This window comes from Marmota monax, unplaced genomic scaffold (genome assembly GCF_021218885.2).
Source record: "Marmota monax isolate L192 unplaced genomic scaffold, Marmota_monax_Labrador192_F-V1.1 WCK01_AAM20220418_F8-fsc00048, whole genome shotgun sequence".
Lineage (NCBI taxonomy): Eukaryota > Metazoa > Chordata > Mammalia > Rodentia > Sciuridae > Marmota > Marmota monax.
Window position 1 is genome coordinate 6,554,088 of NW_026694895.1, and position 17,140 is coordinate 6,571,227.

Genomic DNA, 17,140 nt, shown 5'->3' on the forward strand with positions numbered 1-17,140 from the left:
TATTTTTATATGGTGCTGAGTATCGAACCCAGGGCCTCGCAAGTGCTAGGTGAGCACTCCACCATTGAGCCACAACCCCAGCCCTTGAGTGTCATATTTTTAAAAGCCTTACATAAATTTCTATTTAGAGCAATTTTAATTCTTTTGATATGGACACTGAGCACCCTAATTCAAAAATTTATAGAAGCTCCAAAAGCCAGAACTCTGAGCCCGAGGATACCAATGTTGGAAAATTTCATACCAAACTAGTCTCACCATGTAACATAAAAGAAATAAATTTCATGTTGAGACTTGAGTCCTATCCTCAGATATCTCATTCTATATATAAAAATAATTCAAAATCTGAAATATTCTTCCTTTTTGATCCTATGCATTTCAGATAAGGGAAACTCAAGCTGTATTGAATTGTATTGATGGTTTTCTTACACAGACTTAAAACCAGAATTGAAGAAAATAAGATCTTTCTAAATTTGTATTTGTCCTAAATGTGTATTATCTATATATTTCAGTTCTACATTTGAGACATAAATTTATACATATAAATTTATACATTGGACCCAGGGGCACTTTACCACTAAGCTATTTAATATAAATATAAATAACTACATATAAATAAGCTACATAAAAATAACTTCCTTCCCCCATGTACTGGGGATTAAACTTAGGGCTTCACACATGGTAGGAAAGCACTTGAACACTGTGCTACATCCCCAAACCTTTCTATTTTTCATTATGAGACATGGTCTAATTAAATTGTCCAAGCTGGCCTCAAACTTGCAAGCCTCCTGCCTCAGTCTCCTGAGTAGCTAGGATATAGATATGTAACACCATACCGGGCTATAATTACTCCTTTTTATTTTTTAAATAAATTGAGAAAACAAGGATAGAAATATTTAAATTTTAAAAAATTTAGGCCAGACATGGTGGCCTAAGACTGAAATCCCAGCTGCCTGGAAGGCCAAGAGGCAGGAGGACTCCAAGTTCAAAGTCAGCTTGGACAATTTAGCAAGACACTGTCTCAAATAAACAGAGAGAAATTTAAAAAAAAAAAAAGGCTAGGGATGTAGCTCAGTGGTAGAGGACCCCTGGGTTCAACCTCACCATAGGGGGTGGGAGAATATAGACAACATTAAATTTACTATCTAAATGTTAGGAGAGATATTAAAATACAAATGGATTTGTAGTATCTTTTTTTTAATTTTTGGTACTGGAGATTGAACTCAGGTACACTCAACCACTGAGCCACAGCCCTATTTTGTTTTTTTGTTTTTTTTTAGAGAGGGGGGAGAGAGAGAGGCAGGGGGGAGGGAGAGGGAGAGAGAAAGAGAGAGAAAATTCTTTAATATTTATTTTTTAGTTTTCGGCAGACACAACATCTTTGTTTGTATATGTGGTGCTGAGGATCGAACCCGGGCCGCATGCATGCCAGGCGAGCGTGCTACCGCTTGAGCCACATCCCCAGCCCCCTATTTTGTATTTTTATTTAGAGACAGGGTCTCACTGAGTTGCTAAGCACCTCCCTGTTGCTGAGGCTGGCTTTGAACTCTCAATCCTGAGGATGCTCCCAAGCTGCTGGGATCACAGGAATGCACCACCATGCCAAGCTTGTAATATCATTTTTAAAAACTTATCATCAGGGCTGGTGTTGTGGCTCAGTGGTAGAGCACTTGCCTAGCCTGTGTAAAGCACTGGGTTCCATTCTCAGCATCACATATAAATAAATGAATAAAATAAAAGTCCATCAATATCTAAAAAGTATATTGAAAAAAAAAAAGGATTTTATATTAAAAAAAACCTATAACCAAATTAAATGAGTGATTATAACTATGTAGCCTAGACAAAGGATAACTAAAAACAAATAACTGAGCCAACTTTTTATCTACCCAGTATAGCACTTGACTAACATTTCACTGATGTCAAAAATCCTCTTGGGGGGCTGCAGGTGAGATCCATCTTAAAATCAATACTTCTAGAATAAGAAGAGATATTGTGTTTGCTGACTAACAAGTCTTACAGGGCTCCATTTCAGGCCATTGGAGAACACCCTTTGGAGAAAATGACCATAAAGTTCTGAGCTAAGGGGGGAAAATATATTAGTCTACTAATATATAGCAAAAACAACACAAAAAGATTAGACTGGAAAGATCTGAAGAACACATTAATTAAAAAAAAAAAAAAAAAAAAAAAAAACAGTGGCATTTAACACGTGTAATATTACCTGTTCAAAATTTGCAGGGAGATGAGGTCCAAGTCTCATCAGTAAATACCACCAGACTTCTAGCTTTGTTAATGCTAGAGTTTCTGTTCTCACATGGATGGAACTCAAAGGCTGCATTAACAACTTGAGTCTTTTTGCACTACACAGAATATCTTAAAAGAAAATAAGCACAGAGGTGAATATTAAACTTCAATAATAAAGTATATAAGTCTCTTTTTTCCACAGCAAGACAACATGTTTAAAAAATAAAATCAGATTTTCTTGCTGTATCCAAAATTTGTACTCCTATAAAACTCAGTAAGCTGGACTAAAACCAATGAATATGAACAAGCAATGTCTATTAGATACTGTGTGTTGGATGATTTTCCCAATAATGTCTACAGTATTTTTGATTATCACAACTGGAGGGATGTTATTAGTATCGAGTAAGCTGAAATCTAGGATGTTGCCAAACTTCCTAAAACACAGCAGACACCCCCAGCAACATATGACCCTATGCAAAATGCCAAAATTGAAAAGCAGTCCTATGTTAGCATTACATCCATTTAACAAAGAAATAGAGGCATTTTTTACATTATGTTAAAACAGGATATCATTCTTTTAATCAACTAATAACTATTATAAACATTGTTGGCAACCCTGTGTGATGGTGCATGCCTATAAAATCCCAGTGAATACGGAGGTTCAGCCAGGAGTTCAAGGCTACTCTGAGCAACTTAGACTGTGGCTCAAAAATTGAATAAAAGGAAAAGAAAAAAGTACTGAGGATATAAGGCTCCCGTGAGCTGAATCCCCAGTACCACACACACACACACACACACACACACACACACATATATACAAAAAAAAAAAAAAAAACATTGCTAGGGCCACTGATTATGTTTTAGAAACCTAAACAGACTTAGATTCAGATCTACCTTACCTTAACAACAATCAGATTGTTAAAATTCAGCATACAAGTGAATTCTGGTTGTTTAAATAGAAATATACATGTAAGTTGGACCAGGGATATATAAATTAAAACATTTAAGTAATATGTGCTCAAGTACCTTGTTAAAAGGTCATGTATTTGGTGGAATAGTTTTCATCAATGTTTCTTAAAACTGCTCTGTCATATAGACATTTCAACTAACACTTCTACAAGAAAATGAAGTTAATCACCTATAATCCCAGCAACTCACAATAAGGTACGGGATCACAATTGTGAGGTCAGCCTGGAAAGTTTAGTGAGACTATCGCAAAATAATAAATTAAAAGGCTGGGGGTATAACTTAGTGATAGAGTACCCCTGAGTTAAATCCCTAACATGAGGACAAATAAAGAAAATCAACTCAAATCACTGCAGAACACAAGTTCTCCAGTCCAGGACACTTTCCTTTCTGAATCCTTTTGTCCATGAAAGGGGCTCCAAGTATAATTCCAAAAGATTTTAATCCCCCAAAACTGCCTCATACTGCTGGGTACATAACTAGCTATACCTAAATAATCGTCAGTTAATAAAGTAGGCAAGATTTCATTTTCAATATTAAAAAAAAAAAGTGCCACAAAATATACTTTGATCCTTTTTTCATTGGGATGGAACAAATCCAGGGCATAACACATGCTAGGCAAGCACTCTACACTAAGCTACATTACTGGCCCTTTTTGTTGTTATTTTGAGACAGGGTCTTACTAAATTGCCTAAGCTGGCCTCCACCTGCAATCCTCTTGCCTCAGGATTAAAAAAAAAAAAAAATTTCAATATTTTAAATAAATATAACTAGTAATGCAAATAATCACCTTATGAAATACAGAAATATGGAAAGAAAGGGATTAGTGGTCTCTGACAGGGAAAATCAGGATAAAAATAACATTATCTAGCAGATCTTATAAACATAGTACTAATTAAATCTAAGATTAAATGTCACCTACTTAAGTACTCATTCCGACCCACTTTTGGGCCAAATACTCTTCCTCATAAACATACATCAGGATTGAAGGTGTAGCTCAGTGGCAGAGTGCTTGCCTAGCATGTGACTGGATTTGATCCTCAGCACCACATAAAAATAAATAAAGATATAAAAAGTATTTCAAAAAATACATCAAACAACTCCATTGCACAATAAGGTTATAAGTTCAAAGAAATCAGTTTCATATATTAATGCTAACCCACTATTTGGGACTTGTCTAGAAATGATAGAAAAAAGCTTAGTAACTGATATTTCACGGCTATCATCGCTTCCTATTCCCTTATGATAAAGTCAATAAATACCTAAGTTTTGACATAATAAATAATGAGAAAAACTTGTTTAATCTTGCTTAAAAGTAATTCAATGAAAAATAAAAATTTTTATTATTTTAGACCTGTGAACTGAACCCAGGGCACTTTACCACAGCTACATGCCCAGTTCCCCCCCCCCCTTTTTTTTGGTACTGGGGGTTGACCACTGAGCCACATCCGCAGCCCTATTTTGGATTTCATTTAGAGACAGGGTCTCACTGAGTTGCTTAGCACCTCGCTTTTGCTGAGGCTAGCTTTGAACTCAAGATCCTCCTGTCTCAGCCTCCAGAGCCACTAGGATTATAGGCATGCATCACCATGCCCAGTACCACTCCCATTTGAAACAGGTTCTCCCTACATTGCTGAGGGCTTCCCTAATTATAGAAGCTGGCCTTGAACTTGTGCCTCAGCCCCCAGGGTTGCTGGGATTATAGGTGTGTGCCACAATGCCCAGTAGAAAAATCAAAAACTTTGAGTACCTGGATTTAAGGCAAAATTATCTATTAAACTCTTCCATGCAATAAAAGCTATTTTTTTAATCATGGGTGTTCCACTACGAAATCCCAGTTCCTCCAAATGTAACAAAGAATTGATGAAACTTCCACTTCGATGCAAAGTCTAAAAAAAAAAAAGAAACATTAAAAACTTGTTTATCTGAATGAAACAAAATAATTATGTGCACTGTTTTCATTCATTTATTCATTCAACTTAATATATGTCCTTAGGAGACAAAATACATTACCTTCAAAACATAAAATAGATGTCAACTCTTAGGAATTTGAGTTCACAGAAAATATTGAACAGTGAGTATGCTTTCAAAATTCAAGATTACAAAAAAATACAAAATTCAAATAAAGTAGATAACACATAATACAGAATACTTCCACTACAGAGAAAATTAGGAGGGTAGATAAATTCCAAATTTTATCAATGCAATACAATATCAAAGAAAATAGGTACAGGTTGAGTACCCCATAATGGAAATGCTTGGGACCAGGAGTATTTCAGGTTTTAGAAGATTTACATATACATCAAAAGATTATCTTGGGAACAGAACACAAAATTCATTTGTCCCATACACACATAGTCTAAAGTAATTTTATTCAATATTTTTAGTGCACCGATGTTCTGACAGGGAATTGTTACATGAGGTCAGAAATTTTCCACTAGTTGTGCCAAGTGAGGACATAAAAGTTTTCTAATTATGGAATAATTCAGATTAGGGATGCTCAACCCTGGATCCTCCTGCCTCAGCCTCCAGAGCTGCTGGGATTATATGTATGCGCCATGGCACTTGACAAGAAGTAATTCTTAAAAGAAGATGCTGGGCATGGTGGTGCACACCTGTAATCTCAACAACTCAGGAAGCTGTGGAGGAGAATAAGTTCAAAGCCAGCTTCACCAACTTAGTAAGACTCTCAGCAACTTAGTTAAAATCTATCTTAAAAAATAAAGACAACTGGGAATATAGCTTAGAGGTAAATTGCCCCTGGGTTTAATCCCCAGTACATGCTTGCAAAAGAAGAAAACATAAGATTTGACATTGGATTTAACAGTAACTTCATGAATATGGCTTTGAAAACAAAAGACCATAAAAAACTTCATCAAACTTAAATGTTTGTGTAAAGGTGGGATGGGGGGAAAAGCTCAATGGTACAGTGTGCACTTAGCAGGTAATGATATCCTGGGTTCAATCCCAGCACTACACACACACTTGTCCAAAAGACATTATCAAAAAATCAAAAAGATGCCAGGTTTGGTGGTACACCCCTATATTTCCAGCAACCCCGGAGGCTAAGGCAGTAAGATCACATGTTTGAGGCCAGCCTCAGCAACTTGGCAAGATCCTGTCTCAAAATAAAATGTGGTGGGAATATGGTTCAGTGGTAAGCATCTGAGTTCAATTCCAGATACTCCACTCTCCGCGCCCCAAAAAAAGCATAAAGAAAACCTCTATAACGGAAGAAAATACTTGGCAAATCAGATTAACACTGAGAATATATTAAGAACAAAAAGACAATCCAACTCAAAAATGGGCATAGGACTTGAATGGGCAATTCTTCAAATACAAAACAAATGACAAAAATAAATAAATAAATAAAACCCACATACAGATCAAAAATAGAAATACAAACCAAAACTATAGTGAGATACCACCTCATATCCATGTGCATGACCATTATGACACAAAAAAAGGAAAGTGCTGGAGAAGATGGTATGTACCTAAAATCCTAGAGCATCCGTCCTACTGGTCATGATGTAAAATAATACACCTGCTGTAGAAAAGCTTGGCAGTAATTCTACTCTTTTAAAATTCAAGAACTTGGTCACCAATAGATATTTTCTATAATCGTGTTTACAACAACATTGTTCATTATAGACAAAAGGGAGAAAAACTCCCAAATGTCCACCCACATGAGCAGACAGATTAACAAAATGTGGTAAATACATAACAACAGAATATTATTCTGCCATAAGAACAAATGACATTTTCAAATATGCTGCAACGTGAATGGATCCTACAAACATTATACTTAGTAAAATAAGGCAGGCACAGAAGAGCAAATGTATGATTCTACATATATGAGGTACCCAGAATAGCAAATTCATAGAAAGTAGAATAGAGGTTACCAGGTAGAGAGGTGGCAGTTATTGCTTAATGAGTAGTTTTTATTGTGGATGCAGAAAAAATTTGGGGTATAGTTGTTGATGCTTATGCAACACTATATTTGTATACTTACAAACACTTAAAATAACTGTGTATTAACACAATAAAAAAGGCAACCCTGCCCAAAGAATTGGCTTTAATTAACACTTGATTTTCATTATTCACAGTATTCATATTGTATAGTCACTTTGAACACAGGAAAAAAAAAATGGGCTGGGGATGTGGTTCAATGATTCAGCATTTGTCTGACATTCATGAGACCCTGGGTTCCATTCCCAGTACCATTAAAAAAAAAGAAAGAAAAGAAATAGAAAAAATCAGCCATCACTATTAAAAGAAAATACGGAGTTGGGTTTCTCTGAGCAAATTCTCTGGTCTCAGAACTTGCATCAACTGTTTAATATATAATCTTGTTTTATGTATTTCTTCATGTAAAGGTACCTTACTCAATATATACTAATTCCCTTACTTAATATCTATTATTGATTTCCTAGCACTGAAATGAAAGCCAATAGCATTGTAACTTATGTTAGAATAAAGCTTATTTAACACATGAGTATTTCTTCATAAGGCACATCACAGCCTTCCTGTGCTTAGGAACACTAAAAAAAAAAAAAAAAAAAAAAAAAAAGCACAAAAGTTCATGCTTAGGAACACTAAAATATATATAAAGGGTTAGGGATGTGCTTCAGAAGTAAAGCATCCCTAGATTCAATCCCTACCCGGGGAACTGGGGGGAAGACAGGGTATAACCTTGTTGAACCTTGGCTGAGAACATGCACATTGGGTGACTCAAATTCTTTCCCATTCTACATGTTTACAAATTATGTGAAAGCTACAAAAGTACTGATATGGAATTTACATACAAGTTCTAGTGAGCAGGCAAATTTACAAATAAGGAAAACAAACTCTGAGGATGGACTGAACTAAGGAAAGTTTAAATGAAAAGGTCTGGCATATAAAAATTGTGAACTGTTCACCTAACTCTGACACTTACCTTTCCAAGAAGTTTGACAAACAAAGGCCACAATTTTAACACGTAGGTCTCATTTTTACTCATAAATAGCTTTTGGAGTTCTGAAATTAATTTCTGTAAGTAAAAGCGAAATATTTACCAAATATTCTCTTCAAAAGGAAAAAATAATCCAATATCAAAGCCTAGAAATAATTTCTAATACTTCATTATCAGCCAAATAATCTTTGCCACAATAAAGTACCCTTATTACCTCCCCCCCGAAAAAAAACCCAAAAGGAAAAATTTAGAAAATATACCAAACCCGAAAATGTACCATAAATATCTAAATGCCAAAATCTAAATTCTATCATTAACATTTACTTAGCTATGCTTGTCTATCACACATCAGGCCTTCTCACCATTCATCAATCACACTTAATTTCCACCAATATACTGGTAGAAAAACTTTCTCCTAAAAACTTCAGCCTGCACATCATTAGAGTTCAAATGATAGTGTATTAGTTTTCTCACACTAGAAACTTAAAAAAGCAAAAAAACTTTCACAGTATCATAAACAATATGAGAAAATCTTTTTTTTTAATGTTTATTTTTTAGTTTTTGGTGGACACAACATCTTTATTCTATTTTTATGTGGTGCTGAGGATCGAACCTAGCGCCCCGCGCATGCCAGGCGAGCACGTTACCGCTTGAGCCACATCCCCAGCCCATGAGAAAATCTTACTTCAAATTTATTTATAAAGCTGTACATAGGGTACTGAAGATGAATAAATTTATGAGAACAAAACAATTCTCTTTTTTTTGATACCAGGGCTGCTTAACCACTGAACCACAACCCCAGGTACCCCCACTTTTTTTTTTTTTTTTTTGAGACAGGGTCTCCCTGAGTTGCTAAGTGCCTCGCTACGTTGCTAAAGCTGGCTTTAAACTTGTGATCTTCCTCAGCTGCTAGGATTACAGGCATGCACCACTGTGCCTGACAAAAACAATTCTTAAAGATACTACTTTATTATACTTTAATCTTCCTGCTCCTGCTCTATCATCCCCAAGCCTGTTTTCAACATAGCCAGAATAATCACTTTAAAATTCAAATCAGTATATAATACTTGGAAGCTCAAAACATTCAAATATGACTTTCCTTATAATCCAGAGTAAAAATTGCATCTTTACTATGGTCCCAAGGACCTGTGTGATTAGGTCCTCTGTTTCTCTAACAATATCTTCCACTCTTCTCAACCTCATAACTCTCACTTCTGTCATATTGCCAAGTGTTCGCTGAACACCAAGTTGGTACACAATGTAAGAGCAGAATGGGATCCTCCCCTTTCTTTTGCCAGACAAGGGACTGAATCCAGGGACATTCTTTTTTTTTTTTTTTTTTTTTAATTTTAATGTTTATTTTTTAGTTCTCAGCGGACACAACATCTTTGTTTGTATGTGGTGCTGAGGATCGAACCCGGGCCGCACGCATGCCAGGCGAGTGCACTACCGCTTGAGCCACATCCCCAGCCCTCCAGGGACATTCTTAACAGTACATCCCCAGGGCCCTTAAAAAAAGAAAAAATTTATAAATATAAACTTGTTTTGAGACAGGGTCTTCCTAAGTTGCCTAGACAGGCCTCAAACTTGAAATCCTCCTGCCTCAACTTCTCCAGTAGCTATGATTATAGATGTGTACCACCATTCCCTGCAACAAGAATGGCCCTTCTGCACTCATGGTTTTCTTGCTTACAACGAGCTTACCCTATATTATCCACATGGCTAACTCCTATACTGTCTTCAAATCACAGTTCCAATGTCCTAATTTTTACCTTCCCTGACCACCTCACCATTTCTCTTTGATGGCAAACTTCAGCCTGTCCCTGCTATTCTATCCTCCCTAGTGCTCTTCACTTAATACATTATGTGCCTCCCTCATTTCTCATTAGAAAACAAGTTCTATAAGCCTTTTGTTTACAACTATAGTCAACAGTAATGCACTGCATATAGATGCTAAAAGATGTTTACAAGAACAAATGTTGGTAAGCCTAAGACTTGAGGAAAGTAATAACCAGCTAGGAAATTATATGGACTAGATGAGCTTACATGCATGAAAATTCATAACTACTGAAATTATATAATAACACAAAAATAACACTGAATTGGGTACTGCTCTCCCTTATTTAGAAATATAATCCCTTGTTGGGGGGGCAGGCTGGGGTTTTGGCTTAGCGACTTTGTGGCTTAGCGGTAGAGCACTTAGCAAGCATCACATAAAAATAAATAAATTAAATAAAGGTATTGTGTCCAACTACAACTGGAAAATAGATACTAAAAAAAAAAAAAAAGAAATATAATCCCTTATGTACAGCCTTACCACCCTGAATGCGCCTGGATGTCTAATCTCAGAAACCAAGCAGGGGTCTGGTTAGAGGATGGGAGAAATGCAATCCCTTTCTAGTCAACATTCATTGAGGATGGGATAAAATATCTACAGTGTATTAAAAATGAATAGACAGTTCATTTCTGTACTGTTATGTATAATTGGTCTACACTAACTTAAGCAACTCTTTGTTTTAATTCAAAGCTAAACTCCTAGATCACAGTGCAATTAAACCAAAAACTCCTAGATCACAGTGCAATTAAACCAATGAGCCTAAAATGAATTTCAAGCTTAGCAAAGAAACTTTGTATTAATACAGTATTTAGAAAATCCTTAAGTAACTTAATGCTTACAGTAGTCATAAGCTGCTCTGTAATAGATGCTATTTCTTGTTGTTTCTGAAGCAACAATGGCATTCCCATCTCCAGAGCAGTGGCTCCCCTCAAATGAACCTTTTGTGCTGAATGAGCCACTAAAGGTATGACCAATTTTGCCCACCTCACTGACTCTTCTCCCATTTGAACTGGAGCTTGTTCAATTAGCCTATAAAGGAGAAATCAATAAGTTAGCTTGAACTCACTTTTTTAGTCTAATCTAGCAGGAAAAATAAACAGCATAATTTAGAATGCATACATACATTCTGCCACCCCCCCCCCCCAATTTTTTTCTTTTTTGGAAAAAATTGAGGTACAACCAATATATGAAGTTTTTTTGTTTTTATTTTTGTTTTTAAGGGGGAAAAAAGCCAGTTATCACTTAAAAGTCACTTATTATAGGCTAGGGATATAGCTCAGATGGTAGAGTACTTGCTTTGCATGCACAAATCCCTGAGTTTGACCCCCAGCACGCGCACACACACAAAAAAAATCATTTATTTCTGAACTCAGTCTTTGGTGCAAGATTAGAGTGCATAAAATATTCATGAATATACACTAGTGTATACTACTGAAGTAGCAACAACTATGTGGTAAAATAAAGATCAAATTTTTCTTGCTAATTTGTATACTGCTTTACTTTTTATGTAAAAATTCTGTTTTTGTGGCAGGATTTAACCCAGGGCCTCCTATGTCCTAAACAAGCACTCTACCACAAAGCTCCATCCCTGGAGTTGTTATTGTTGTTTCTTAATATTTTTAGTTGTAGATGGACATGATAACTTTTATTGTGTGGGTGTGTGTGTTGCTGAGAATTGAATCCAGTGCCTCACACACGCTAAGCAAGCACTCTACAACTAAGCCACAACCTCAGCCCTGTACTGTTTTTAAAAGGGAGCCAAGGAACTAGACTATAATATGATCATCAACCACAGCACCAGAAGGTGAAATTAAAACAAACAGCTCAAAAACTAAAGAAAACAAAGAATGAAAAAACAAGTCAAGAGTTTGTGCCCCATGTCTTTTAAAGAGTAGGGCTGGGGGCTGGGGATATAGCCCAGTTGGTAGAGTGCTTGCCTTGCATGCGTGAGGCCTGGGTTCAATCCTTACCACTATAAAAAAAAAAAAAAAAAGACTAGGGAAGGGCAAGTAGAAGGGACTTTCCTACTCCATGCTAGACAACATGACTGCCTTCATAAATACCCTTTTCTAGCCCACTTACAAGGTTGTATTATTTTTAAAACCCTTTAAGAGATAATTTTTAAAAACTTTATCATGAACAAGACTTTACTTTTAAGACTTTCAGTAAAGACATGCCCCCATTCTTTTACTGTCAATTTCATATTTGAATCTCAGAAAGTTCAATCGTTGAAATAAATTCTAAATTTATAGAAACAGTATTCTAATGTGAATTGCATCCAAACTGCATACCTTATGATAACATTTAATGCTTCAAAATCAACAACGGCAGAATGTATCTCTCCTTTATTAAATACTATTTCTAATGAGTCAATTATACTGGAAACCTAAAAGACAGAACCAAATATATACAAATCAAATAAAACAGAACTGTTTTGCTGGCATGTAGATGTAGAAAAGACTTAGAAAAACTGTACTCACCACTTTTCCAACAACTTCAGCGGGAAACGTCTGTTTGGATATTACCCAAAGTGCCCTGGTGCATACATTTTTGTCTGAATTCTTAACAATATTATTCAATTTTGAAAGCAATTCTTGAATATTTGCCTCTGAAAAGCAAGTAGTTTTAATTATAGGAACAGTATACAATCTTTTCTTCTGTGGTACTAGGAATTGAAACCAGCCTAGACCACCAAGTTACATCTGCAGCCCCAATCTTAAAATTTCAAATATAAAAGTAAAGGAAAATACTCTTAAATCAAAAAAACTAAATACATATTCAGAGAAGGATCAAGGAACCACTACTGATATCAAACTTCCCAAACCTTAAATCCAGATCGAAGTTATCATATTCAGAGAAAACAAAGCACTGAACTCCAAAACAGATAGTTCACACAAAAATAACCACAGGTATCATTACTAGGTATATGCAATATTTAGCAAGATATTATAACCTCACACTTCTGCTCCAAGATGAACAACTCGTACTTTAGGGTGCTAACACTTCTATACATAAAAAAGAATAAGCAGGGCTGTGTGTGGTGGCACTGGTCTATAATCCTGGCAATTTAGCAAGACTCTGTCTTCAAAGAGAAAATAAAAAGTGCTGGTGATGCTAGGTGTGGTGGCGCATTCCTGTAATCCCAGCAGGAGGCTGAGGCAAGAGGATCACAAGTTCAAAACTGGCCTCAGCAACTCAGTGAGGTCCTGTCTCCAATAAAATATAAAACGGGCTGGGGATGTGGCTCAGTGGTTAAGTGTCCCTAGGTTCAATCCCTAGTACAAAACAAAGCTGGAAGTAACCCCACTCCCTCAGAAAAACAAATGGTAACAACTTTCTGATCCTTATTACCTATTCCTAATTTCTTCTCTCTAAAGATCACTTCCTAGCCAGGAACATGCCTATACTCCCAGGGGCTTGGGAGGCCAAGACAGGAGGATCGCGGGTTCAAAGCCAACCTCAGCAATGGCAAGGCACTAAGCAACTCAGTGAGACCCTGTCTCTAAATAAAATACAATAGGGCTGGAGATGTGGCTCAGTGGTCTAGGAGTTGTCTGGTACCAAAAAAAAAAAAAATCACTTCCCAGCTTTCCTCTAGGGTAGCAAACCACTTAGTTAAAGAGCAACAGTTCAGGCTACTTGAAACTTGGAAAGCTAGTTTAGTATAACTGTGAACTAAAAGTATGTTTTCACTACCACTTTTAGTTCACAGTTATACTACATTTCGCACTACTATGAAAGAAACTTCCAAGTAAACATGTTCCTTAGTGTATATACCTAAATAAAACAATCAGATAAGTTATTAACTTCCAAAGACAGCCATGTTTTATTAAAGTTTCTGTTTTTAGCCAAGCACAGTGGCACACACCTATAATCCCAGCAGCTTGGAAACCTGAGGCTAGAAGGTCCCGAGTTCAAAGGCAACCTCAGCCAAAGCCAGGTGCTAACCAACTCAGTGAGACCCTGTCTCTAAATAAAATACAAAATAGGGCTGGGGATGTGGTTCAGTGGTCAAGCCCGTCCCAGTTCAAACCCTGGTACCAAAAAAAAAAAAAAAAAAAAGTTGTTTGTTTTTTTTATAGAGAGACATTTTTAATATTTATTTTTTAGTTTTTGGTGGACACAACATCTTTGTTCGTATGTGGTGCTGAGGATCGAACCCGGGCGGCACGCATGCCAGGCGAGCATGCTACCGCTTGAGCCACATCCCCAGCCCAAAAAAAAAAAAGGTTTTTACATCAATCATATTTATTCTGTGCTAGGGAATTGAACCCAGGGCCCTGGCCAATTCAGAGTTGTACCCTCAGTATACAATTATGTTTAAGCATCTTTATTTTCTACAACAGATTTCAATCTATCAAATTTAGAACTACGTATAGTTGATGAAGAGATCCAAACATTTTTTAGAAGCAAATCCTAAACTACAAATTATGAAACTAACTCAGTGACAACAATAATTTTATAAAGTTACATTTAAAAATTAAAAAATATTAATAGTCATAATTATCTACCTGATAATCCTGAAGTAATTTTGGGATTATATAAGCAAAACCCCAAGGCCTGTAGAGCAGCACTACACAGTTCTGAGTTTTGACTGGAAATATGACTCTACCAAAACAAAATCACATTTATCACAAATAAGCACAACTGTAAATAAATTTGTAGAAATCAAAAGTCAATAACAAGCAAGCTCATAACATTTTGATCTAATCAATCAACAAAATTCTCAGAGCAGGTAAGAACATATGATCAGAAAGTCAACTATAACCCAATTAGGTGGTGCATGCCCATAATCCCGTGGACTTGAGGCTAAGGCAGGAGGACCTCAAATGTAAGGCCAGCCTCAGTAACTTAGCAAGACCCTCAGCAACTGAGCACCTGTTCAGATAACAAATAAGGTTTATGATGTTCCTTAACTGTGTTGTCTTTTTTATTGATGTTTTGCAATGCTGAGGACTGAACCCACAATTAACATGCTAGGCAAGCATTCTACCATTGTGTTATATCTCTAGCTCAATAAAGGTCTGCCTTATCTTCAAGAATGTTGAGTTCTTAAGACAAATCTAGCAGAATTCTGAACAAGAACACAAACATTTTATCTACTATGGTTCCTATTTTGAAGAAATTTAATTATTGTTTGGTTGCTTAACTTACATAGATATCTTCTACTAATTGTCCTATTACTAATCTTCCACTTGCTTCCAAATAATTCATTAGCAACTTTAGATACAAACTCTACTTAAAAACAGTGCAACTTGACTCAAAATGCATGCAACAGGGTCCTTGATTCCATGCTTTCAAAAATTAAACACATGAAGATGCATGTCTTCACATCAAATATACTGCTAGAATGTGAAATGTAATAATGAAGAAAAATGAAGTATCGAAGTTAATGTTACTTAATAATACTATTTCCATGTTCGCTTTGGCAGCATACATAGTAAAAACTGGAACAAAACCAGGTGTGCTAGCACATGCCCATAATCCCAGCCACTTGAGGCTGAGGCATATGATCACAAATTAGAGGCCTAGCCTCAGTAACTTTGTGACATTTTGTCACAAAATAAAAAGCAGAGTATAAATCAATGGTAGAACACCTATGGGTTCCATCCCCAATACACAAGAAATAAAATTGGAACACAGAGAAGATCAGCTTGGTCCCTATGAATGGATGATAGTCAAATTCATGAAGAATTCCGTATTTTTAAAAAATCCTTTAGAGAATTAAAAAAATAAGATAAAATAATACTGGTGAGGCTGATAGTGCATGCCTGTAATTCTAGCTACTCAGGAGGCTGAGGCAGGAGAATTCCAAATTGGAGGGCAGGCTCCACACCTGGCTAATTTTCTTATTTTTAAAATGAAACAGTTGCTGGGCTGGTGGCTGATGAGGAAAGTCCATAATCTTAGTCACATGGGAGGCAGAGGCAGGAGGATGGAAAAGCTCATGAACAGCCTGGGCAAATTAGCAAGATCCTGTTTCAAAACAAAAAAATTAAAAGGACTAGGACAGTAGCTCAGTGGTACAGTGCCCCTGGGTTCCATCCCCAGTACTGGGAGTTGGAGGGGAAAGGGGATTAAAAAGCTAAATGCTAAGTATGAAAGGAAGATCATGAAGCCTCCTAAGTAGTCCATGACAAAAACATATGTTCTCAGTTTTACATTAAACTATGCCACCTCCCTGTAAACAAGCAAAAAAGAAAACTGCAACAGTTTCTAACATAGCAAAAGTTGCAAAAATGGAGGGTGAGTGAAGATAAATTACAAATGCTATGCACAAAGTAGGTGGGAGACAATTACTATTTTGGAATTCCTTACTTATAAATAAATTCCCAAAAGGAATGAAAAGAGATTAAATAATCTCGGATCACTTCTTTGATCAGATAAGATTGATAATTCAGGCTGTAGGTTCTAGTGGCCATGGAAAACCTTAGACAAACTAATTTCTCCATCTGCAAAAGTGGAGATTATAGAGCAAACTAGAGGCTGAAGGTATAGTTGAATGAGAACTAGTATGTTGAGGCCATGTTTGATCCTCAGAACTGCCAAAAAGAAAAAAGGAAAAGGTAAACTCATCGAGGTATGAAGAATAATGTGAGAAAAAGCTTGTGAAAGATGTAAAGTAATGAAGAGCCAGGCAATCCGATGATAGCCTGTCTTCACACCTACTCAGGAGGCTGAGGCAGGAGGCCAACACTTCATATACAGTATATTAATCAATAAAAAGGTACATTAACCGAACCAACATCATTGCTTTTATTTAGGAAAGTTCTTATGGGTCAGCTGGGTGGTTTTTAACACTCAAAACACTATTCAACCATAGATACAGACCTTTAAAACTCTGTACAGCCGAGGAAGATTTTTCTCAATTTCTATGATGACTTCTTTTCCTTCTTCTCCAGTCATCCGACTTAAAAAGCAGATAGAACAAGAGATTAGGCAAAAGACAAAGTACTGGACACTTACTAAAAATATCTCTATAAATGCTTAGAAATGAACTGGCCCAATTCTTATGATGCTTACGAATATATACACTATATGATGCAAAACACATCAGAAATAAGAGAGAACACACATTAGAATGACTTTTGCCTCCACAGTGTACCCAAGTTTTGACAGTTTCATCATGTGAAGACAGCAGCGTA

General features: G+C 36.3%; 1 protein-coding gene and 1 non-coding gene across 5 annotated transcripts in view; one reads left to right on the forward strand and one right to left on the reverse strand.

Annotated features, from left to right (window-relative positions):
* Rif1 (replication timing regulatory factor 1) overlaps positions 1-17,140 on the reverse strand; it is a 61,761-nt gene that overhangs the window by 43,528 nt on the left and 1,093 nt on the right. For 3 of the 4 annotated variants that reach the window (XM_046426897.2, XM_046426898.2, XM_046426896.2), the window contains exons 3-10: positions 16,827-16,905; positions 14,507-14,603; positions 12,476-12,603; positions 12,287-12,381; positions 10,835-11,024; positions 8,144-8,236; positions 4,958-5,096; positions 2,219-2,370 (exon numbers count right to left, since the gene is read on the reverse strand). In XM_046426897.2, the coding sequence (XP_046282853.1) occupies positions 2,219-2,370; positions 4,958-5,096; positions 8,144-8,236; positions 10,835-11,024; positions 12,287-12,381; positions 12,476-12,603; positions 14,507-14,603; positions 16,827-16,905 (973 nt within the window). Of the gene's footprint in view, positions 1-2,218; positions 2,371-4,957; positions 5,097-8,143; positions 8,237-10,834; positions 11,025-12,286; positions 12,382-12,475; positions 12,604-14,506; positions 14,604-16,826; positions 16,906-17,140 lie in introns of those variants that run through there. The other variant, XM_058573518.1, reaches the window with a different exon arrangement.
* Positions 15,597-15,701, forward strand: LOC124080900 (U6 spliceosomal RNA). The gene has a single exon (XR_006847897.1). It is a non-coding gene; the product is annotated as a U6 spliceosomal RNA (small nuclear RNA).